This window comes from Planococcus citri, chromosome 2, assembly GCF_950023065.1.
Source record: "Planococcus citri chromosome 2, ihPlaCitr1.1, whole genome shotgun sequence".
Classification (NCBI taxonomy): domain Eukaryota; kingdom Metazoa; phylum Arthropoda; class Insecta; order Hemiptera; family Pseudococcidae; genus Planococcus; species Planococcus citri.
The window spans coordinates 783,080-806,728 of record NC_088678.1 but is presented as its reverse complement, the minus strand read 5'-3'; the positions used below and the strand labels follow the sequence as shown (position 1 = coordinate 806,728).

The 23,649-nt window shown below is 36.1% G+C and overlaps 3 protein-coding genes across 3 annotated transcripts in view; 1 reads left to right on the top strand and 2 right to left on the bottom strand.

Moving 5' to 3' along the window:
- LOC135833857 (angiotensin-converting enzyme-like) overlaps window positions 1–20,406 on the top strand; it is a 52,342-nt gene extending 31,936 nt beyond the window's left edge. Inside the window, exons 11-13 of the mRNA XM_065347663.1 lie at window positions 16,784–16,924; window positions 19,112–19,278; window positions 19,377–20,406. Coding sequence (XP_065203735.1) covers window positions 16,784–16,924; window positions 19,112–19,278; window positions 19,377–19,537 — 469 coding nt within the window. The 3' untranslated portion in view covers window positions 19,538–20,406. The remainder of the gene's footprint in view (window positions 1–16,783; window positions 16,925–19,111; window positions 19,279–19,376) is intronic.
- Window positions 12,071–16,144, bottom strand: LOC135833863 (tetra-peptide repeat homeobox protein 1-like). Its single transcript, XM_065347671.1, has 2 exons — window positions 16,009–16,144; window positions 12,071–13,735 (listed from the first exon to the last, which is right to left on the bottom strand). Exons 1-2 carry the CDS (start codon window positions 16,024–16,026, stop codon window positions 12,713–12,715), a joined length of 1,041 nt encoding a protein of 346 aa, XP_065203743.1. The 5' UTR covers window positions 16,027–16,144; the 3' UTR covers window positions 12,071–12,712.
- A 154-nt stretch (window positions 20,407–20,560) lies between the features above and the next one.
- LOC135833864 (uncharacterized) lies at window positions 20,561–23,647 on the bottom strand. The gene is made up of 4 exons (XM_065347672.1): window positions 23,294–23,647; window positions 22,801–22,921; window positions 22,110–22,425; window positions 20,561–21,991 (listed from the first exon to the last, which is right to left on the bottom strand). The coding sequence occupies exons 1-4, from the start codon at window positions 23,362–23,364 to the stop codon at window positions 21,798–21,800; spliced, it is 702 nt and encodes a 233-aa protein (XP_065203744.1). The 5' UTR covers window positions 23,365–23,647; the 3' UTR covers window positions 20,561–21,797.
- Window positions 23,648–23,649: the final 2 nt, after the last annotated feature.

Sequence of the window (23,649 nt, the reverse complement as noted above, 5' to 3'; positions counted from 1 at the left end):
TGTCCTATGTTGAAACGCAAAATCTGCGATTTCGGCTGACCTGTCAATCAAAATGGCCGCCATTTTGTAAGTAAAGCCAACTTTTTTTTGGGCAAGTTTGCTTTAAAATGTTCCTTAGGATGTCCCCTTTAAGAAAAAAGTTGTCCCGGAGGATCGGCGGGAGGGGGGGTGTAATTACTCCTATTGTCATATGCCAGACTAATAGGATCATTTTTTTTTAAATTAAAAATTCCGCAGTTTTTGTCTCTTTTGGGTGCAGTACCTTGAATCATCTTCCATACAGGTACCCTTAAAATTTCCGCATTTTAAGAGAAAATAATTCCTTTTTTTTTATTTTCGCGTAAGTACAAATAGATGTGTCGGAAACACCATCCCCTCCCCAGTTCAAAGAATTAAAAAAAAACAGAACAATTTATTCGCAAATTTCTCATTTCTGCATCAGAATAAAATTCGTTTGGGTGAGCCTTTCCTAATGACAAACCAAACTTTCCTTCGTCCTCAAACAAAATATTGGTCCCTTTGTATGGAACACTCCTCCCCTCTCCCCCCCCCCATTGGAAAAAAATTGAAAAATGGCGGCGAGATCTCCATTCTGAAGAAAGTTACGGTAAATTATAGTATGGATAATGTTGATTGATTCAAACTTGATTATGAAATTTCGTTTTTATGTCCCCAAGTTACCAAAAAAAGTACGACAGAATGTCTCATTATAATTTTATGAATCATCTGCAGCGTACCTATCAAAAATTTTCGACAGTTCCTCGCACAAAGAATAACCAGATGAATAATATACTCGTATATGTTGACATTGTTGTCGTACGTAGGAATTGCTTGGTGCTTGCACATATTAAGTGTGAGTTCCTCTCGTTCCCTCCTTTCCATTGGCTCGCTTTTTGAACAGGTACCTATGCTCTGCTATCTATGAATGAATACCTATATAGGTACATATTCATAAAGTAATCGATCATCGATCACCGATTAATCGGTTCAATGCTAATGTAACGCGATCGTGAATCAAGTTCGGGTCTCGGTCGAGGTGAATAACTTTCTCGTGACGAAATATTCCCTTTTCATTTTGCGTTACGTCGCGTCACGTCAGAGAGTACCTACCTAGTTTTATTCCTCTTGTTATTATCATTAGGTATTATTATTTTATTAGTGTTGTTGTTGTTATTATCGTATTACATATTTTTCGGATATTATGTATTACCTGGACGTAGGTCTAGGTACAGTACAACTAAGAAGCTAGACCTACATAATATTATGACGAGTTTACCGGGCAACTTGATACAAATATTTACACCTAACTAGGCATAAATAGGAACCTACATCCATTCGTCGAACCATATCGTACGTTAGTGATACCATACCTACGAATATTGGTAAAGCTTTCGCCATGGATGTCGATGTCGTCGTCGTCGATGTCGAAGCCGCAGCAATGTAAAGTAAAGTAAAGTAAAGTAAAGTAAAGTAAAATGAAGTGAAGTGAAGTGAACCTTTCTCGTCGTATGAACTAATTAATACCGTAGAATGGACTAGCGAGAGGTACCTAAACCTACTCGTACCTGTAATATAATTACTTTCCACGACGATAGTTCGAGTCTAAAACGAATATTTACTTTGTGTGTCTATGTAATCACGATTTTATCGCGCATTCTGAATTTCTGCTCGTCGACCATCCACCGTCAACGTATTTGGTGCGTTGAAATAAACATTAAACCAGAAGAATAATGAAGCCGGTTAATACATTTCGTAATGTGGTCCTTCTTCTTCTGCGACCGGAAATAAATGCCGAAATATAACCATAATATGTGTATACGCGAAAAGCCGGAATGAGTTACCTAATTACTCCACTCGACTGTGTACCATCGTAGCTCAAAATTAGCCTAGAAAACTCGTAATAATAAAATATGAATTGACAACGTTGCGCATATTTGTACTTTGGCTGACCCCCAGGCCCCAAGATGCCTTTGAGTGGGTATTTTTCAGTGATTTTCAGACTTTTCTTCAATTTTTAGCTTCGTTGAAATGACTTTTTATAAAATATTACAGATAGGTACTCAATTTTCGATTTCTAATCATTTTTGAATATAACTTTTTTTTTTACAAATTCATCACAAATGAACATCTTCCACCATTTTTTCATATATTTTGACATACGTACATATTTTTCTACAATTTTCAATACCGATAGAGATTTTAATGTTGAATTTGAATTTTGAAAGTGTTTACGTCTAGGTTCATATTTACGTTGCGTCGTCACATCACGTCGTCGCATATCACATGAGGCACTTCTCGCACCTACAATTTATCGCATTCACATCGGTCGATAGAGGTAGTCATGTGGACTTAATAACGAGAAAGTACGATGTACCTGTATATTGGCGAAGTTACCTCGTATAGTCTGCGTCTACGTCTGCTTGTATACACCTAGTTATATGTAATAGTTATTGAAACTGATCCAGAATGGGAAATAAAATTAATTACGCTTCACAATGAGAGTACCTAGTATTACGAGTGTAGGTGTGTATATGTACCGCGATATTTAGCGAATAGCGATAATGAAACGGGAAAAGAAAATTAAAAGCGCAAACCTGTAAGAAAAATAAGGAACAGATAGAGTCATACCTATCGAAGATACGCATAATAATGTTTAGATGAGTAATTTTATAACCGCGCGGGTTTTAGTTGGATGTTCATATCGCATCTTATAATGCGTACCTACTCGCAATTGTGCCTCTCCAAAGTATACTTACGAGTACATACATAATCAAGTAAAGGTGGTCAACAGCATTCGTTTAAAACTTCTTCCCCTCCCCTCACCTTGCCAAAGCTTAGCTGACCAATGCGGTTTTTTACAAATTATTTAAAATTTGAAACTTCCCAATTTATGGATACTTTTCAACGAAAAGGTAATAACATATTTGTAGGTATATTTTAATGGATAATTTTCTAGTGAAATTGATAAAATGTTGTTTCTAAATTGAAAATGGGACTTCTGAAACCAAATTTCACTAAGTATTTCGAGCTAATTAAATCGCGCGCCTCGAACTGCAAATTCTAATTTTCCCCAATTTTCAAATTCCCTCCGAGCTGTAAAAATTGGTTTGAGCTGAAGACATTTTGATTTGCATGCGTCTTTGAGATGCCCGACTCGAAAACCCACTGTTCTAGCAGATTCCAGCCGAGCATTCGCTGAAGAAAAATCAATTACTGTCAGGGACTCTACATTGGTTCAAAAATGATGGTAATCGATTCGGGAAGTCGATTGTACACTTTTTGGGCTGTTTGTACCATTTTTAAAAGTTCACAAAAAGTTTAAAAATCAACTTCTCGAACTTCAAATTTGGTTCTGAAATGTGGATCACTTGTTCTTTCATCAATAAGCCAATTTTCGGGGGAGAGGGAGTCCGAATAATTTCTAGAAAATTTGCAAAAAAAAATCAACGCAATAATTTCTTTTTTATTTCAAATAGGTATATAGAAGAAAATTGAAGTAATATTTTTTTGAATTATTGATGAAATGATTTAAGGTAAATTTAATAGTACATATATGCGATGCAGTCATTCAAAAAATTCTGCACTGTATCTAAATTACGTCGCGTCGCACTGCGACGGATTAACTATAAACCGCGAAACCGTACATCTCTTCAATTATACCCATCTCGCGTCAATATAATAATTAATGGGATATATAATTTGAACACGGAAATGATATGGTGCTGGTGCATCTTACATGGCCGCAACATACCTCTAAAGCAGTGATACGTGTCGAAGATAATCCCTTGAGCGATGAAAAAATTCTCTCGTACCTATGTATATTTTGTACTTCAGTATGTACTTGCCTATCAAGTATGTACGATTATGCTATGTGTCGATGGGAAATAATTGGATCTGATCAGTGATCAAATTCGATTAGATCCGGACTCTTCCTGGATACAATGTGACCTGATCAGACCTGACCAGACCTGACCACAATCTAATCAGAACTCGTTAGAGGAAAGTTGTGATTGAATTATATCTGCCTGAACAGGATCCGTTCCAATAGAGGAGACCTGATTGTATCTGACCAGATACGAACGGAAATCTGGACATTCCCCGAATAAAACTGATCGGAATCAATATACGGGGACCTGCAAATTAAATCTGACTAAATATGAGAAGACCTGAGATCAGATCTCATTGTTTCCCCCTTAACTTTAATTGAGATGTACCTATGCATGGAGTTGTAGACCTTAAGGCTCGCAGTAAGCGCCAGGGCATGGCAATTCGCGATTACATAATAATCAGATGCACCACAACCACACGCCACACTACCACCGCACGTCGTCGTTGTCGTCCGCATTAAAATGCAACCAAACTTGGACATTCTTCTTAGTACATCTTCCTCGTGGATGCTGTTCTTATTCATACGAAAGAAACGGAGACGGACAACGATGGAGATATGTACTGACCGCTGACGTCTTCTGACTGGCGGTCATTTCCGGACGCTTAACGCGAGGCAAGATTACATCCGACATCGACACGTGATTCGAGTAATTAGACACGAATGCGAGTACCTACCTACGAGTATATAACCAAGCTAGCTCTATTGCTTCGTCTCTTCTTCGCATAATTTTTGCATCCTAACGTTGTACGGTGCTGCAACGTCCACATCTAACTAACTAACTGCAAATACATATAATAGTGTTGCGCATGTAGATAATATGTACCTACGATGAGTGGAATGTGCATGGAATGTTTGCGAGTGCGAAAAGGAACACGATACTCTCATATTATTTTTGCCAAACAAATGGACGAGTACCAGTTCTTATTCAATTGAATTTTTTCGACACCGAAAGAAAAATACAGAGTGGACCATCAACAGGCGGAAATTAATCTACAAAGTGTGAAGTGATTGCGATTGCGATTGTTATATCGTAAATCAAACGAAATAACGAATACAATGCAATAGTATGGTATCAGCTCGGTACGTAATTAGTACTTTTCCATCGCATACCTACGAGTAGAAATTAATTATACAGCGCAAAACATTGGTAAGGCTAAGGCACCTACCTATATATACACTCTATACAGATATAGGCACATCCATATATTGGCTACGATCTACGAAACACCAATACTGACCACAGAGTCCACGGACACTCAAACACTGTATCTTAGATCAAGATGGTACCCATTTCCAAAGCTACCTACTTACGGTAATATATATTTGGCTCTATACGTGAGGGAGGGTCGCGAAAAAAAAAGTCGGTGGATTTCGATCAAATATAGTTCACCAAATTTTAATTCGACCCTTAATAAAGGTGGGAAGCTAATTCCATTTAAATCAAAAACTCTCAACAATTACTTCACAATATAGCGAGGGACCAACAGAGCCGTCGAGAGGGGGGGGGGCAAATGGGGAAGTTTGCCCCGGACCCGCGCTATCTGGAGGCTCCAGAAAAATAAAGGCCTGTGATGAAAGAAAAACATGATTTTTTACTTCTCGAAACACGAATCTTCGAAAGCTTGTGCCCTCGTTTCGCTCGGACTTGTTTTCTTTTCTTTTTCGAAATCAAGATGGAGATTCTTTTTAAAAAATTGAGTTTTAAAACCAAAAAATAAACTCTTTACTTACAGAAAACAAACATTTATTTTATGCCTCTCAAAATATAGGGTCATTCCATGTCAACTCAACCAAAAAAAGGCGATTTTGAAAGTCATGTCTTTCGATTTCGCTCAAATTTTTTTTACAATATATACCCACCCAGTAAGTAAGAACCCCGCAATTAGTTTGGTCCCAGCCCCCGCAGGGGGCGAGTGGGGAGGGGCCTCCATTATTTTCACATTGTCTGGAGGTACTCAACTTCAACAGCCCATTGCTCCAAAACTATGATACTTTGATCAAAACTGATTTCACAGTTTGAAAGGGCATTGCATTTTAGAACTTTTTAAGCATTTTGAAATTTTCAAAAGTTGAAAGTAGAACTTTCAAATTGAAAGTTCAAATTTCAAAATGGCGCTGTAAGTGGGAGCTACCATTTAAAATTTTGAAAAATTTCCATAGATGTACTTTTTGATGCCTTTTCAAAATATTTAAGTTTCGAGATGGGATCTCTCAAATTCTCAATGGTGGGGGAGCACGCCCATCCCCAATTTTGGGTGAAACTTTCGAAAGAAAATCTGGGGCATGTGATACATCGAACTCTATGTTTTTGGTGACGCTGAACATGAATATGACGTCAGATTTTCGATAGGACCCATCCTCGGCCCCCAACACCTCCCCAAAGGGGGCAAAAACTCAAAAAAGTGTTTTGTTCGTGTGACACATGGAATAGTATGTTTTTGGTGACCCTAAACACGAATATGACGTCAGATTTTTGATTGGAACCCATCCACCGCCCCCAACAATTTTTTTGGACTTTTACCCATTGGGGAGGTTCTGAGGGTCATGGGTGAAGTCGATTCGAAAAACTAAGGCAATATTCGTGTTCAGCAATATTGAAAACATACTATTTCATGTGTCACACGAATGTATAACCATTATTTTGCGGGGTCGCCCCCATTGGGGAGGTGCTGGGGGCCGAGGATAGGGTCATATCGAAAATCTGATGTCATATTCGTGTTCAGCGTCACCAAAAACATAGAATTTGATATATCACATGCCCCAGATTTTCTTTCGAAAGTTTCACCCAAAATTGGGGATGGGCGAGCTCCCCCACCATTGAGAGATCCCATCTCGAAACTTAAATATTTCGAAAAAGCATCAAAAAGTACATCTATGGAAATTTTTTCAAAATTTTAAATGGTAGTTCCCACTTACAGCGCTATTTTGAAATTTAACGTTGGTTGAGTTGACATGGAATGACCCAATACACATTTTCGAAAGCTTTCGCCATCGCTTTGGCTTTGCTCGAACCTCCTTCCATCTGTTTCTCGTTTTAGAATGAACAAATTTCACATTCGAGGCCCCCAAGCATTTAAAAATGAAATAAAAACTTTTGTAAGTCATACTGTAGTAGGTACCTATTCTATCAATCGACAAAATTGATATTTTTCTTCCGCATCAGTCGACAAATTTTCAGCCGACACCACCCCCTCTCAAAAACCTCAATGTACTCTTTCTGCAAACATGAAAAATCAACCCATAGGCCATGGCCATATATGTACTTAGGTCTAGGAACGTCATAAAGCGATCTATGCAGGTATTTGTTTGCAGCCAATGGTTGGTACCTAAGCGCCTTGTATTATATGTATGCATACTGATGTGAGAGTACCCATGTGAGTTATGTAGTAAAAAAAAAAACCCTGATCGATTCGAACAATTATCGATTTGATACCGATATCTATGCTATAAAATCGAACGATTGCACGCTATAATTGAGTCAGGTCGGTGGTTATGCTTACTTAATTACCTACTGCGTTAGTTGTTGTAGTGTAGCCGGTGCAGCGCGGCGCATTCAGCAGCCCGAGGCGGCCGAGGCGCCCGATAAACAATACTGTACACTGTACATACAGCTACAGCTACAGGTGGATAGAGGTACTTATCGCACAAATGTATCATCATCGAAATTGTTATACAACCACGACATCGACATTCGCATTCAGACGGATGCGACTGGTTGAAATTTATTACGAATAAGACGTATTGTAAGCGAGTACATATTTTACGTCGGTATTTCGTCAATGCGAGCAGGAAAAAATCGCATAACGTATATTTTACTTTCGCATTAATTACGAAGATTTTGCGCATGAATGCTGCACAACTGTGGCCGCTTTGGGCCGATGCCGCCCTGCGAGTACGTACCTTATGGTACACGAATGCAGTACCCCATGCCACCTCAAATATTATTTTCAAATTTACCATCCAACGTAGTGCGAGTGCCTTATCTCACTGCCCAGCACCCTACCTACAATATACATTTTACAGTACCTATACCTATAGCTACCGTAAGTATGCGGCCCGCCGCATTATCACCAACTTATCAAGCTAAATGTGGAGATAAAGATACCAACCAGGTACCATACCAGCTGTAGATGAGGTAGATGTTCTCGTAATATTATATAATACTCGTAGGTACGACGAGCACTGGATAGTATTCAACAGCTCAAAACACCAGCTCTATCGTTCGTTGCGCCCACACAATAGGAAACGAGTAGATATCTACCAAATGTACGCCGATGCACTAATGCAGTTGCGAATGCAATTAGTGAAATACCAGCGTACTCGTATCTGTATATGGTACTCGTATAGCTTGCTTAATGAGATGGCGCCGCGCGCCGAAATCCGGAATTGGTTTATTTTCTGAAAACATTCCATATGTTGCGCCATCATCGTGTTTATTCCCCCCCCCCTTTTTTACGGATGGCCGATTACGGATATTGAAGCCCAAAATTGAAGCAGTTTCTCGCATTATGTCAGAAAGTCAACGGATAAATTATTTTTTCATTCAAAAAGTGTGATTTTTTACAAAATTTTATTTACGTAGGCAATACCAGAAAACCCTAAATGAAAAAAATACTCGTAGATCGGTTTTCTTAAAAATTTTCAAAACCCTGACATAGATATGAACTTAATGTCAGACGGTTAAATTATTTTTTTCAAGTTTGAAAAAGTCAGTGTGACGCGTCAATGATTCTTAGAGTATAAGCAAACGACGTTGATAAGCCAGACATATAGGTTAATGACCTCAAGAGGCCAGAAAGAGAGGCAGGCTACTTTGAGAAGCTGAACAGACGAGTCAGCTTGACACTAAGAAGCCAGACAGCTGGGTCAATGATCTCAAAAAGCCAGATAGGAAAACATACGACCTTAAGAAGCCAGACAGATTGATTGGGGGGGGGGGGGTAACGAAAAAGGAAATTCAACAATAAGGGCGATTGATGTAATCGCTTCAAAACGAACCTTTTTCATACTCTATTTATTTTCGAATAAAAAAAATAACAAAAACTTTTGAATCTTCAAGATAACAAACCTAGCAGCCGAATATTATCGAGATCGCGAACTTTAAATATAACAAAAACATAGCCAAATATAATTAATAACCGCGAATCCGCGACACTCCCGACGAAAAAAAAAAAAAAAAAAAAAAAAAAAACGAATTTTTAAATTTAAAATAATAAGTATAAACGAGAAAAATTACGATGTTTCCAAGGGATACAATTTGTTAATGGGACGGGTAAGTTTAGAATTTTTAGTTTCAACGATTGCTGATCTAACATTACTGTCTGAGCTAACATTAACATTAATTACTTTACCAACTTTCCACTCTCCTCTAGGACAAAATTTTTTATCACCTTCGATTAATACGATATCTCCTACTTTAGGAACTAAATCTACTACATTTTTCTTTTGTTTTATACTAATATTACGTTCGCGAAGACTAGTTAAATATTGGAATTTCCAAACGTTCCAAAATTGATTAATAATATTGTTAGATCTTTTCCATAAATTTACGATTACATCGCGTTTAATATTTTTAACATTATCGATATCCGGAATAAAATCGAATTTGCTATTCATCAAATCATTAGGTGTTAATACATTACTATCATTTTCACCGACATAAACGATAGGACGCGAATTAATTACAGAAGTTACTTCGTACAACACGGTTCTTAATTGATTTTCTGTTATTATACAATTAAAAATTGTTTTCTTTAGCGACATTTTCACTATACCGATTAACCTTTCGTAAAAACCGCCATGCCACGGGGCATATTCAGGTAACAGTTTCCATTCTATCGAATTATTTTTACAAAAATCTATTACATCATTATCAGAAATTATTTGTTTCCAAAGATTTTCAAAAACCGATTTAGTTATTTTAAATTGCGGCGCGTTGTCACTTATTACAAATTTTGGAATTGTGCGTAATGCTATAAAATTACGAAAAGCGAGTAGGAATTCTTGAGTGGTCATATTCTCTAAAAGTTCTAAGTGAATCGCACGTGTAATCATACAAACGAAAATACTAACAAATACTTTTTTCTGGACTGAGTTATCACTGACTTATAAAGGACCAAATGTGTCGATACCACAACAGGAAAACGGACTGCTTTGATTTACACAGAATTCAGGTAACGGAGGAATTGCAGGATATTTATATGGACCACCATCATAGTATTTGCAGTTAGCACATTTTTTTAGAACGTAGTACACCGTCGATCTGCCTTTTGGAATCCAGAAATTTTTTCTCAATTCAGAGAGAGTATGGGAAACGCCGACATGATAGTTATCGATATGAATTTTTTCAATTAATAAACGAGTGAAGAATTCTCCATTTGTTACTTTTTGGAATTTTCGTTAAATTATCATATAATAAATCAATTAATTTCTTTTTATTACCAAACTTCTTTTTTACCATTTCGTATGCGATCGGATAGTTTGCAGCAGTGGTACCCATACCTTTCAACAATAATTCAGCTTCGCCTACCAGGTTATTTCTCAAGTACGTAAATTTATCAGTTGCTTCTAAATCAGTATTATGTACAGCTGAGTTGAACGAAGACCAAAACGATTCGAATTCAAGTAGATTACCACCATATTTCTTCAACTCCAACTTTGGTAACTTAATCGTAGCTTTTGAAGAAGAACAACAACTACCGCTACCACCAGATTCAGTTGTACACTGTCTTTTAAAACCTGGAACTGCACTGCTATTAGAGAATTTTTCGATACTGTTTTCTAATTTACCTTTAATGGTGATGTAGTCATCTTCGAATTTTTCTATGAAAGGGTCCAGATCCGGAACTTCGAAGTTGTCAAATTCGTCAAGTAAAGCAAGATAATTTTTATATATATCTTCGACCATTGTCAATTTCACTTTAACTTCGTTAAAATCTGCCGTCGCCAGCTTTTCACTTACGTATGACATACTTCTAGTTAGTGAAGAACGAAGTCTGGACTTTCGGGTGGATAACGCTTTTAGCTTTTCTGCATTTTCGCTGGTTTCCGGCATTTTTGGAATTTACCAACGAATTCGGAGGACGAAACGAACGATTATTTAGGATCAGCCTGCTACCATAACGAAAAAGGAAATTCAACAATAAGGGCGATTGATTTAATCGCTTCAAAACGAACCTTTTTCATACTCTATTTATTTTCGAATAAAAAAAATAACAAAAACTTTTGAATCTTCAAGATAACAAACCTAGCAGCCGAATATTATCGAGATCGCGAACTTTAAATATAACAAAAACATAGCCAAATATAATTAATAACCGCGAATCCGCGACAGGGGGTGTGGAAGTTGGTTATAGACAAAATACGACTATATTTCAAAAACTTCCTTTCGAACAAGAACATTTTAATATTCGGAATTTTTTCATATTATACAAAACGAGTACGTCTGGTCAAAATAACGCAATTTTTGGTGTCCACCTAGAAATCGGCCCAAACCTGGATAAATTCTTTAAATAAGTCAACAATAAACCACAATTCGAATTTTAGGTGCCTAATTTACTTTCCACGCTTCCTGGAGAAATTTTTAAATTTCAAATTTCAAATTGCGTTGCAGGCTCTAAAATGGCTCGCACTAGTGTAACTCGGAGATTTGAAGGAGGGTTAGTTTTAGATGAGATAACTCAAAAACTTTCTCGTAAACAGAAAATTTTTGATTTTTTTATGCAAATATTTAGGTATTTTGAATAAAAAACGCACTTGAGATGTCCATCAGGAAATCAAGCGAAATATCGATAAACTCGTTGAATAGCTCAAGAATAAACCTCAGCTGAACTTTTAGCTGCCTGAATTACATTATAATGCAATGTGCTATGCAGTGCAGCATACGCCGCGCCGGTCAATTCAAACGAGAAGTTTTAAATCTGGTATTCTTCTCTTCGACCTGCCTCATTCCTAATTAACCTCAATCTAATTAATACATAAATCGCCTCGTTCTCGAACATAAACACAGATCAGAAAAAGAAAATTCCTGACGCGACAAAGTGTGAAAAGTACCTACATTGTCACTTTTTTTTTCTCGTAAAACATTGTTTGTTGGAGACGTTGATAAAATTGCAGCTTTGTTTAATCGAAGGCGTTTCGTTCCTCGTTCTGCAGTCTGTTGGTTTGATGGCAGTAAGTACGTACACGACGTATAAATCATTTATTTATTACATTTTTGTACAAAAGTTGATAATTTAATTAAATAAATCCGAGCTAACTGAATTACGCGCGAAATAAATAATCGAATAAATAAAATAAATAAAATTAGGTCGAATTACAACGACTTTGGGTATACCTACCTATGTAGGTACCTAATCAACATAGGTAAATGGTAACTTTAGAGCATGTAGGTACTAGCGTTAAGAAGGGGTTTTCTTTCTTGGTATTTTTGATACGCGAAGAGTTGATGGAAGTTTTCTCGAAATATGAAAATTCATCGCAGTTTGTCAATACATTCTGTATATCGATTGAAAAAAAAACAAATTGAAACCATAAGTTACTCGAGTGACAATATTTTGTTAATTTCCATCCGCCATCAAAAGTACCAAGAATTGCATTGTCAGCTATCTTCATTGAAAATGGCTACAGTAATTGCAATCCACCTACGCGAAGGTTCATATGTCTAGTACCATATACTAAGTTTGACTTTGAAAAATTAAATTAAATCAAACGAAGGAATACAAATTACATGATCGAAGGAAATGTAAGTATGATGGGTGAAAACAAAACGAAATGACAAAAAAATTCGTACTAGGCGATCGTTTTATAGAGGAACTTGGGAATTTAATGAGCATCGCGTTTAAAAAGACTGGTCCAAGGCGACGAGTATTTGCTAGAGTGAGAAGGATAATGATAAGCTTTCACGTAGGTGGGTTCTTCGTGATAGTGGTAATTTTTCTCGTGAGTGGAAACAACGGGTACGGGCACGGGCACGGGCACGGGCACTTTGACCGGATATGGTATGTGTTTCTCGACTGGTACGCGAACTGCATATGGTTTAGGTATGTGGACGGGTCTATCGACTAGCACTTGGACCGGATATGGTACTGGTTTTTCAACAGCCACGTGAACCGGATAAGGACGATCGACTGGCACTTTGACCTGATAAGGAATGTGCTTTTCTACCAGTACTGGTACTGGTTTTTCGACGGCCACGTGCACAGGATAAGGCTTAGGTACGGCCACTGGAACTGGACGATCGACTGGAACTCGCACTTCGTAAGGGACGTGTTTTTCTACAGTCACCGGGTACGGGTGTGGAACTTGAATGTAGACCGGATAAGGGACTTTTTTCTCAACGTGCACGTAATAAGGCACTGGAACCTCTTTGGTGACTGTGATTTCTTTGACGTGCGGATCGAGCTGGATACCGTGTGGCGGTAGCGATGGTGATGGCACCAAAGTATCCGGAGTCGATGATATTACGTGTACGTCTTCGTAAGCAGCCGGAGTTGGCAAAGGATGAGGATGCGAATGTGCTGAGATCACGGGTACCGAAGACGGTTTTATGATCACTTCGGGGTACGCGGAAGTTGACTCGACATATGACCCCGCAGAAGAGTACTCCAAAGGTACTGGAGTTGACGAATATGTCGCGAATGAAGGTAGATGAGGTGCAGCGTCAGCGTCAGCGTGCGCTATTTCCACCGCTTCTAAACCGTAAAGGCCACGTTTCTGCGGAGCTGTTTGGCTGCCATCGTCGCTGCGTTTTTGTACTGTTTGCTTATGATGCGAGATTTTTGAATCGTCGAGTGACGAGGTCTTCTCGTTCGCTGCCAGCAAACTGCCCACCAATAAGAACCATACCTGCGATTTGTGAATTTTGTCCGATTAGTTTGCGTATTTTTCAGGATTAAGCTCATTAGTCATTATACTCGACATTTTTGCCACCAATATGTTAACTGTTTGAATAAGAAAATACTCCGATCGAGCTGAAATTTGGCTCACTTGTAGAGTATGTCATCCAGACCTTGGAGTCAAATTTTCAGCTGCCAAAGCCGGTTTTTTGTTTTTTTGACAAATTTTTGAGAATATGGGAAAATTGATTTTTCTCCAGCAAATTTCAAATCGCTCTAGAAGGTATTGTAATCAGCTTCGGCTGCTGAAAATTGAATCCTGTCGTAAGTCCGACCTTATGAATCAATCCGGGCAAGCAAATCGCAAATCCACTTTTTTCGAAAATCTAAATTTTTAAAAATTTTATAATTGTCAATTTTTGCAACAAATTTCTCAAAACTCATGTTCCTCAAAGTTAACCTCTCGCCCCCAATCTCGGCACGGCTCAAAAATACGTTTTTACAGGAACAAAAAAAAATTGATGTCGAGTGGATGAAATTATCCGGTTATTTTTGGGACAGTAAGCATTAAGTTATGAGCGATCAAGAAATTTGAAATACCTATGTTGTAGCTGGAAAAAAGTCGATCTTTTCTAGAGGCTTCATATCGACCTAAAACTGGTTAAAATTGATTCGAAGGGTCGACTTCGAGAGATAGCAGAAATTCGGAGTAGGTACTTTTTTTTGCAAAAAATGACGATTTTGATTTTGTTGTTTTTTTTTTTTTTTTAAATTTAATTAAGATATTCCACCTTGCAAAAAATACACTTTTCCACTCGTCGCTTCAGATTTGTGATTCGCCTGCTCTAATTAAGTATGTCTTTTATGTCATACTCGTAAATTCGAACCTATGTACATAATTTTCAACAGCTATCAGAGTTGATTGCAATTTGAAATTGCCGGGGAAAATTCAGCTTCTGCTAGAGGGTCCACATCATCCCGAAATTGGTGGAAATCAATTTGGGGCCTCAACTTCACCGGTTAGACAAAGTTTCGAGTAACTTTTTTCAAAATTTGACGATTTTGTATTTTTTTAAAAAACTTTTATTCGCGCTTTTCAATTGCAAAAAAATACACCATTCGAGTTATGTAGGTTCGTTTATTTTTAGGATACCCTGCTGGAATTCGATGAAACATTACATGTGTTCTATTTACGCAGATTTTGGCAGCTTTTCAAAAATCTGGATTACGGACGTTTTTCAAATCTCTTATTCCAAAACCTTTTTAGGTATTCATCAACTTTTAAAACCTTGAAAGTCTTATTTTTTCTAGTAAAATCTAAAATCCGTTTTTAAAAGCAACTACGTGAGCCGATTCTCGTGCAATTCTAAATCTTCCAAAATCCAGATTCTCAAAAATCTGCCAAAATCCGTTTAAAAAGTAGGTACACATCTAATGAATTTTTAGATTGGGTCTTTTGAAGAAGAAAAAAAGAAAAATCTAATCAAATTTTCATTTTCCCCATCAATTCCTCCATTTATATAGAAGGAACATGCAAAAAATGTGGGGAAAAATGAAATCATTTTGCTAGCTGAAAGGCTATAAAAGGTTGCAATATTATAATCAAATTCGACAAATCAATATTATAAGTAGGTATTCTGTTTTTCCCTAATTTTGGAGCATCGTGAGCGGGAAATGATGAAATTCCATCGATTGATGATGGTTACCTATACTTTTACCTACCTACAGACAAAAAAATGAGCTTTCGAGTGCAAAATTTTGGTTAGGTAAGTATGGGACTTTGAAAAAAATGTTATGTAAGTTTTATACTCGAGTCCATTAGAAAGGAATTTAGAAAAGTTGCATTGTATTTTTAAATTTTGACTTTTTCTGCCCGGTCACTAACATTGGTTGAAATGTTATTCATATTTAATTTTGATTTCGCTCTCATGGTTTAATGTACCTACACCTACTACCTATTGAAGAATAAATTAATCATTTGCGACTGCATTCTTCATTTTCTACCTATACTGCGTTGAATTTACGTTTCATTAAGTAAATTTTGAAGCCGTGTTAAAATTTGAAAAAATTTTCAACGAAAACTCATTTGTAGACCTAGACCTAAGTAGGTACTAGTAGATAAGTGCCTGAAATATTCTAAAACTTGAATAGCTACTTTAAATCTTCCTAGTATTGTAAAGATAATTATTATCGATTAAAACAAAAACCAAAGAACTGATGGAGAACTCAACAAAAAAAAAAAGATGAATTATTACATGGATAGGTATCTATGTATGTACTTACCACAAATCGAATGATCATCGCGAATGGAAAATTAATTCGTGAAAAAAATAACAATCACTCGAACTGGTATCGGCTGAAAGATAAACTGATAAGTTTTCGCAAAGAAGCAATTAAAAAACTAATTATAAGAATTAAAACTGGACGAAGGGTAGGCAATGGTGGTATCTCCTTCCTTTTCACTTTCGATTTGAAAAAGTACTGGTTACCGATGCGGTGGTAACAGCAACGGCCATATGTGGAGTCACTTGATCCACATTAGCTGACCTTATATTCCAATAAATCTACCAAGTATGCGAGTAAATATGGAGCTACGAGCAGGTACTTTTATTATAGGCTACGTGTTGGATATCGACGCGATGAGAGCAATGATTTTTTTATATTGTCGAAATCTCAGATGCTTGTGATAACTGTGTGATAGGTAAGATATACAACATCCATGGTAGGTAGGTCTAGGTATACCTAGTACCTACTCGTACTTGGTATATTACATACGAGTATATCTCTAAGCTTGCCTTCAAATATATCTGCAGTTCGCCTGTTTAGTGTTTACATAACAAATTTAGTGAGGGGTCCAATGCGTAAACGTAACAATAATAATACAAATAAGTACATAGGTATGGTACTATTAAAAAAAAACATACGCATACGCACGCTCTTGACTCGAGTTTCCAATTTTTTTACGTAATTAGTTTTTAGTGGACATTGTGACACGTCAAAATAGTGGTATGCAACATGCTCGGATTGAACTTATAGTTTTCTTTTCTTTTCTTTTCAGATACTATTTCGGAACGATATTGGAATTCCAGATTTTCAGAGCTTTATGTAAAGCTGCAGGTCAATATGTGGAAAACGATGCCCGAAAACCTTTACACAAATGTGATATTTACAGAAGCAAAGAAGCCGGTGCTATTTTAACGTGAGTATTCTCCTATTCTCCTTCTCATAACTATCTAGCTTATCCTCAATTAAGCACGTTTGATTAAATTCTTATAGTATTAGTATAGGTATATCTACCACCTATTTATGTACTCGCGAATATTTTGCTCCACAATAACTTCGATTTTTATTAAAAAATTAAATTTTACTTTTTCCTCCACGAACTGAAGTTCAGTTTTCTTAAAATTTGCCAAAATTTTAAAAATGAAATCAGATTGTACATATTTTTGGATGTATTTTTTTGATTGTTTTGATCTTTGCACACCCCCCTCCCCTACCGATCGTCCGAGACAAATTCTTTTTTAAAGGAGACATACTTAGAAACATTTAAAAGTAAACTAGCCAAAAAAGTTGGCCCCAAGAACAAAATGACGGCTATTTTGATTGACTAGTGGGACAAAATCGTAAATTTTGCTTTCCAACATTTCGATTTTTGATGAATTTTTGAAAATCAAATATAAGCCAAAAATGAGTAATAATAACCTAGAAAAGTGAAATTTGGCATAGGTATATTCTATATTCGACCTGCCAAATCGATTGCAGACAATTTCAAACCGTTTTGAGCAGTTCTGAAGCTTCCTGCAGATTTTTGAAACTTGAAATTTCCACAAAATTTCTTCCAATGAGGCTGAAAATCCGCAATTCAAGTTTCAAAAATTTACTGGAGTCAGTAGTTTTCAAAAGGTCGCTGGAGGCGCCAAAACGATTTTAAATCTATACCTACTATAACGTGTTGAAATTTTGAGTGTTATAAAACTTGATTTGGGTCATAGATTCTAATTTGAACATTTACGTCGAATTTTCAAAAAAAAGAAAAAAGAAGAGAAAAAATAATTTTATAGATAAGTACCTATAGATACAGTTTTTCAGTATATTCATAAGCAGCAAGCCTGCTATTACTTTACTTCTTTGGTAGGTATTTCTCGTATAAGGATATGTCAGTTTAGCCTGGTCATTGCTCTAGATTAAATCCAGTAATAAATCGATTTTAATTTGAAGAAAAAAAAAACTGGATACTTATATAAGCATATTTATGGCACATAAATCGCATTTTTTTCGCCAAAAAAGTCCACAAATGTTGAAAAGATACCTACGTAGGTAGAGGTACGTGCAATTAGCCGGTACATAGATATTGTTACATTATTATATAAAAATGTGACTAAGTAGATTATCTAGGTAATCTACTTATGATTGGTAAAAATGAGTGCGAACTTTAGTTCGTAATACCGAGGTACCTACCTACTTAATTTTAAATCAACAAATGGTTATATAGTGCATCAATCTGTTCAAACGTCAATTTTTTTTTTTTGAAAATTCGATGATCACGAGTCACGAAACGAAAATTATTACAAAATAAAATAGGTATACCGAGAAGACTAATTATTAAGGCACGTCTCGCGTCGTCTTTTACGAGAAGGCATTGTTCTGTAATCGAAGAATGTACTTCTCTATCTACTCTCGTAATGGTTATTATACTTATTAGGTCCCTACGAGTATTTTCCATGTTTACTGTCAGCACGAGTATTCTTATAGTGTCTGCTTTAATCGTCTTCTTTCGTTTCAAAGACTCGATACTTACGTGCGACATAAAAGTGATTTACCAATAGTTTACCTTCCTGTTTTGTCATAGCAAGAGCAAGTAGTTATGCATAAGTCCGAGATCGTTTCTCATCTCTCTTTCCCTGATTGGTGGCTAGCTGCTATACTAGAAAAAAATTGATGTTCGGGAATGGGATCGAAAAAGTAATCCACATTGGTTGACTTTGGTCAAAAAAAGTTTATGTCATGAAAAAGTATGAAAATCAACCTTGACGCAGCTTTTATGAATTTTTTTGATTTTCAAAATTTTTTCAAAACTTCCAAAAATGAACTTTAGCTCCTGAAGTTTTCATTACCGTGAGTTTTAGGACACGCTCTTTTGGTCTATATTGGTTTAATTCAAATCGGTAACTTGTCAGCTTAAAAGTTTCCTTATGAGACTGATGAATTTCTTCAATTTGGTTGCAATATCATTTTTAGTAACGAAGTTCCTGAGGTCATTTAGAGATATTCAAACAATTCTCAAGCCCAGCTCACCCCCCCCCCCCCACCAATAAACTTCACTATACCTACTTACGGTGGAAATTTCGAATCAAAAAATAATACAGGTAATATTTTATATTTTCAGGCGTCTTATGGAAACTGGTTCGTCATTACCGTGGCAAGAAACTCTAAGATTGGCCATCGGTGAAAATAGATTAGACGCCAGTGCTGTTCGAGAGTACTTCAAACCTCTAGAAGAATGGTTAAGAAATGAAAATTTACGTACTGGCGAATTTGTCGGTTGGGTTTACGGTACGTACTTATTCGATTTACAATCGAGATTCAAGCGATTAATCATCATTCGAATTTACTTATGGCATTTTTTTTGTGTGTTTTTCTATTCGATTTAGATGGAGATTATTGCAAATACAGTATTGAGACTGCGAATTTACAAGTGTACGGTGGATTTTACAATAACTCAAATGTTCTTTCATTTTCATTAAGTTTATTATTAATAAGTTGTCTAACAGTGATATTTTCCCATACGAGATGGTGGCGACAGCCTCTTTAAAAAAACAAAAAACTGACATCTGGGCATAGAGGGTGACTATCTTGGAGCATAATTTTAGCCTCAGCTACCATAAACTTATACTTTTTTATGACAATGAGGCTGATGAGTTGAAAAAATATTTTAAAAATTTACTAGGTTACACGTACCTACTCGGGGGGACATGGTTAGATCTGATCAGATCTCCCCTTTTGGGTCTGATCATGCCTAAATAGAGCTAATCCGATCAAAGCTTTGATCTGACTAGATTTCAGGAATTGTCCGGATCTGATCAGATCTAAAAATTTTTTGCCAAGTAGGTAAGTAGGTATCGGTTTTATCTAATATTTTACATTTGAGATTGGTCGCGAATCATTACCTGTTACCTATACTCGTATATTGAGCGTGGACTCGAAGGTACTCTTACTAAAGATCACCTAATCTCGATTTAAAACAAACCTTGAAATAAGGATTAGTTGAAGTTGCGAATCCATGGCTATTTGATGGCCAGGCTGCCATCAAACACTCAAAATACTGGAGAGCTATCACAAAGTATCCCTATGCGTTAAAGTTTGTTTTAATATGAATCTATAAGTACATGTTACTTATGCGTGCACAAGCTCATGTTCATTTACCAGTGCCTATTTAGATCTTTATTTACCTATTATATCTGTATAATATATTTCTTAAATGAATAAGTCGATCGAATTTGAACTGCAAGTACCTATTTGCTACCCTACTAATAAACTACATAGGTTGTTCTCATTTTTCATGGTTTTGATGGATTACAAAATAATATCCTTGAACCTTGATAAACGTCAAATTTAAGTGTAATTTTAAACTTTGTAATTTTTATTAAATTAATAAATGATTTTTAAATATTTTTTACCAAACTGATTTTATAATTTTCAATTCGAGTACCTACCTACGAGTATATAAGTTTACGAAGGATATTGAACCTGATACACCATTTTTAATCATCAAATTCAAGAAGAAATAAGCGGCAGGATATCATCATTGGAGGCTAAAAAATGAAGTTACTACGTATTTCGATGATACAAAAATTAAATGGTAAGTATAATATTTGCATTAATATGACAAAAATTTGAAAAAATAATATATGTACAACCAAATAATATGACAAATATGCGAGCATTTAAAATTGAAAAAAAAACAGATTTTTAATTTTAACACAAATTCTTATTGAAATGATTGGATCTGATTAGTGATCAGGTCTGAACAGATCTAATCCTTAAAAACTCTGATCTATAATGACGAGATCTGTTCAGATCTGATTGGATCTAGGGAATGACCGTAGATCAGATCTGGACTGATCTGTTCAGATCGGGTCAAATGCACTCGGGTCTTTCCAAAAATAGATAATTACGATCCGGTTTAAACAGACCTAATTCGATTAAAGCTTCGATCAGACCAGATCTAATTGGATCTGGTCGGGTCAAATTGCATCCACAGTGTGTTCGGATCTGATTATAGATCTGATCAGATCCGATCATTTTCCACTGGGATTTCAAATTAAACGGTGCAAAAGCTTTTTCAAAAAAATAAGAAATAAAGCGCGACTATCCCAGTGGAAAATGGATTGTCAGATCTGATCAGATCTGATCCGGTATGATCAAGATCGGATATATAATTCAGATCTGGTCAGATTTGGCCAGATTCAAGTAGGTCTCCCTCATTGAATCTGATCAAGTCTAAGCAGGTCTAATTCGATCAACTTCGATCTGAACAAGTCTGATCAGATCTGGTCAAGTTAAAGTTGATCCATGAAGTAGGTTACTGATCAGATCCAATCATTTGCCACTTGGTAAGCGCGATCTATAAACTTAAAAAATATGACGGTGGTATGTTTAGTCTTTAAAATTGATATTTTTTGGTATAAAACCGACTTAAATAATCTAATAAAAATTGATACAAAAATTATTTACAAAAAAAAAAATCACGTTTTCAAATGAAAAGTGCTCCGAAAATTATTAGTCACACGTGATAAGTACCCATACAAGTACACAGTAAGTCCCCTTTCAACACGAAAACATAAAATGATCGCCTCAATACGAATTAAACTGCTAAAATTTTAAGGAAAAAAATCATTAAAAATCACTCTTATAATACACACGAGTAGAAAAAATTGCGACCACGCGTATATAAGACGCTTTTGTAACATGAAAATGCGTCGTCGATAGGTATAATACATATCAAATAATTAGTCGCCAAACGCTGAATAGGCTTAAATTCTTAGGTTTGGTAGGTATTACAGGCAGAGAGATCAAGCCATCGAACTAGCAGAAGAAGATGATGTCGACGATTCTGAAGACGATGACGACGAATCCTTACACGCTCTACGCGGATCTTTTTTCTTCGGATAATAAATCAGAAAAATGGAAACGACCACCACCAAAAGTATGCAAACCGCGTTCGAGTAAATCCACAAATTCGACGATCCTTGATCTTCTTTGTCGTCTGCGAATATTTCAAAAGCGAACACTCGATATCAAATTATACAAATAGGTATACATATGTACATATCTACATTGACACGAGTTTCGAAAACAAAACATATACCAATAAATATACGTACCTAACTTCACACTATCTTTCTCTTCATTTATTTCTACGGTTTCTTTGGTGTTAGCAGCAGCTCGAGGGGGTTTACTTTGAGTCGGGAATCCGCTCTCGTCGATTAAAACTTTGTGTAATTCGGAAAAGGACTTATTCATTTTGTCGAGCTCCAAACTGCTGGACGAGTGATTATCAACTGTATCGATTCGCTCGGTAAGTGGCTCAGGCTGCGATGATGAGTTGTTCGAATAAGTTTCCATCGATATATCAACTTCATCCGAACTATCCGATTCGTTGAGAGGTTTTTGGGTTTCTGTCGAAAGATCCACGTCCATCTGTACAAAGAAAATTATTTGCAATTAGGTATCGATCAGTTTCATTACCTATGTTACCTACGAGTATTTACATACAATTCGTAGTTAGATATTTGGTTTAATTGGCACTTTCACGATTAAGTAGGTACGTAATAAATTCGCAAATTCTAACGACCAACGGTGATTAGAATGGGCTTATATCGTCGTTGGTTCATAAATACATCGTAGTTTAAGTTCTTATATCTACTTATTAGGTGAATTTCAGGCACAAATATTATGGCCAAAAAAATAACCTATCTCGTTTGACATTGCAATAGGCCCTATCGATGTATGTACCTATTTCCAAACATAATACTTATTGATAATCGTACGTAATAAATAAAACATAGTACTCACGATAGGAGGAGTAACAGATTGAGAAAATTTGTTGACTCTTCTAACATGTCGTGTATGTATACTTCTGGGTAAAAGGATAGTTTCGAGACTTTCATCATTTTTCTGGCCAACTACTCCGTTTCTGTGGACAAAAAATATGCACGAAAATCAATATAAATCCTAATAACACGTACCTTAGGTACCTATAAGTATTAGAATTGCGGATGCGTAAAATTAACTTTTTGCAATCCAGTGTTTAGTCCACACAGTTATACCTAATTTAGATGATGAACGATCCAAGACTTATGCCATGTACGAGTATACTTAGGTAAAATAAAACACTTTTCCAAATTCCAATTTCCAACTCCCACCTTCTTGATTATTACTGACTAACATAAATACTCGTATAGAAGCCCTTACGAGTAGGTATGTAAATTTACGATTATAAGTATACATTAATAATTAATCCTACGTGCAGATTAAAAACAGTGATAATTCTATAAATTCAACTCACTTTTGAACACAGCATAAAACCACACTCGTAATGACCACAACCGAAATACACTTGAAATTTGAAAACTCCATAATTATCTCGTGAATTTGTCGTCGGCAACCACGCGCAATAATCGATTTGTAAAAATAAACTCCTTATTAGTATTTGCACTAATTAAAAAGCCAACCGAATTTTTCTTCTGTTTTCAGTCGCGTATCTAAAGGAAAGCGGACATAATAGTGACTTTATAGGAGAGATTCATCGAAATAAAACTATATAAAAGCGCGTATTTTCATCGCGATTTCGTCTCAAAAGTAAATATGTAAAAGCACGCTTCTTCGAACAACACTAATAGACGAGTATTTTTTGCGTAACGC

Excerpts from the sequence above, each read along its gene's own strand:
- LOC135833864 (XM_065347672.1), bottom strand. The coding sequence starts at position 23,364 with ATGGAGTTTTCAAATTTCAAGTGTATTTCGGTTGTGGTCATTACGAGT. Across the intron at positions 22,922-23,293 it reads GTTTTATGCTGTGTTCAAAA|AAACGGAGTAGTTGGCCAGA; the intron begins GTGAGTTGAATT and ends TTTTGTCCACAG. Across the intron at positions 22,426-22,800 it reads AATCTGTTACTCCTCCTATC|ATGGACGTGGATCTTTCGAC; the intron begins GTGAGTACTATG and ends TTCTTTGTACAG.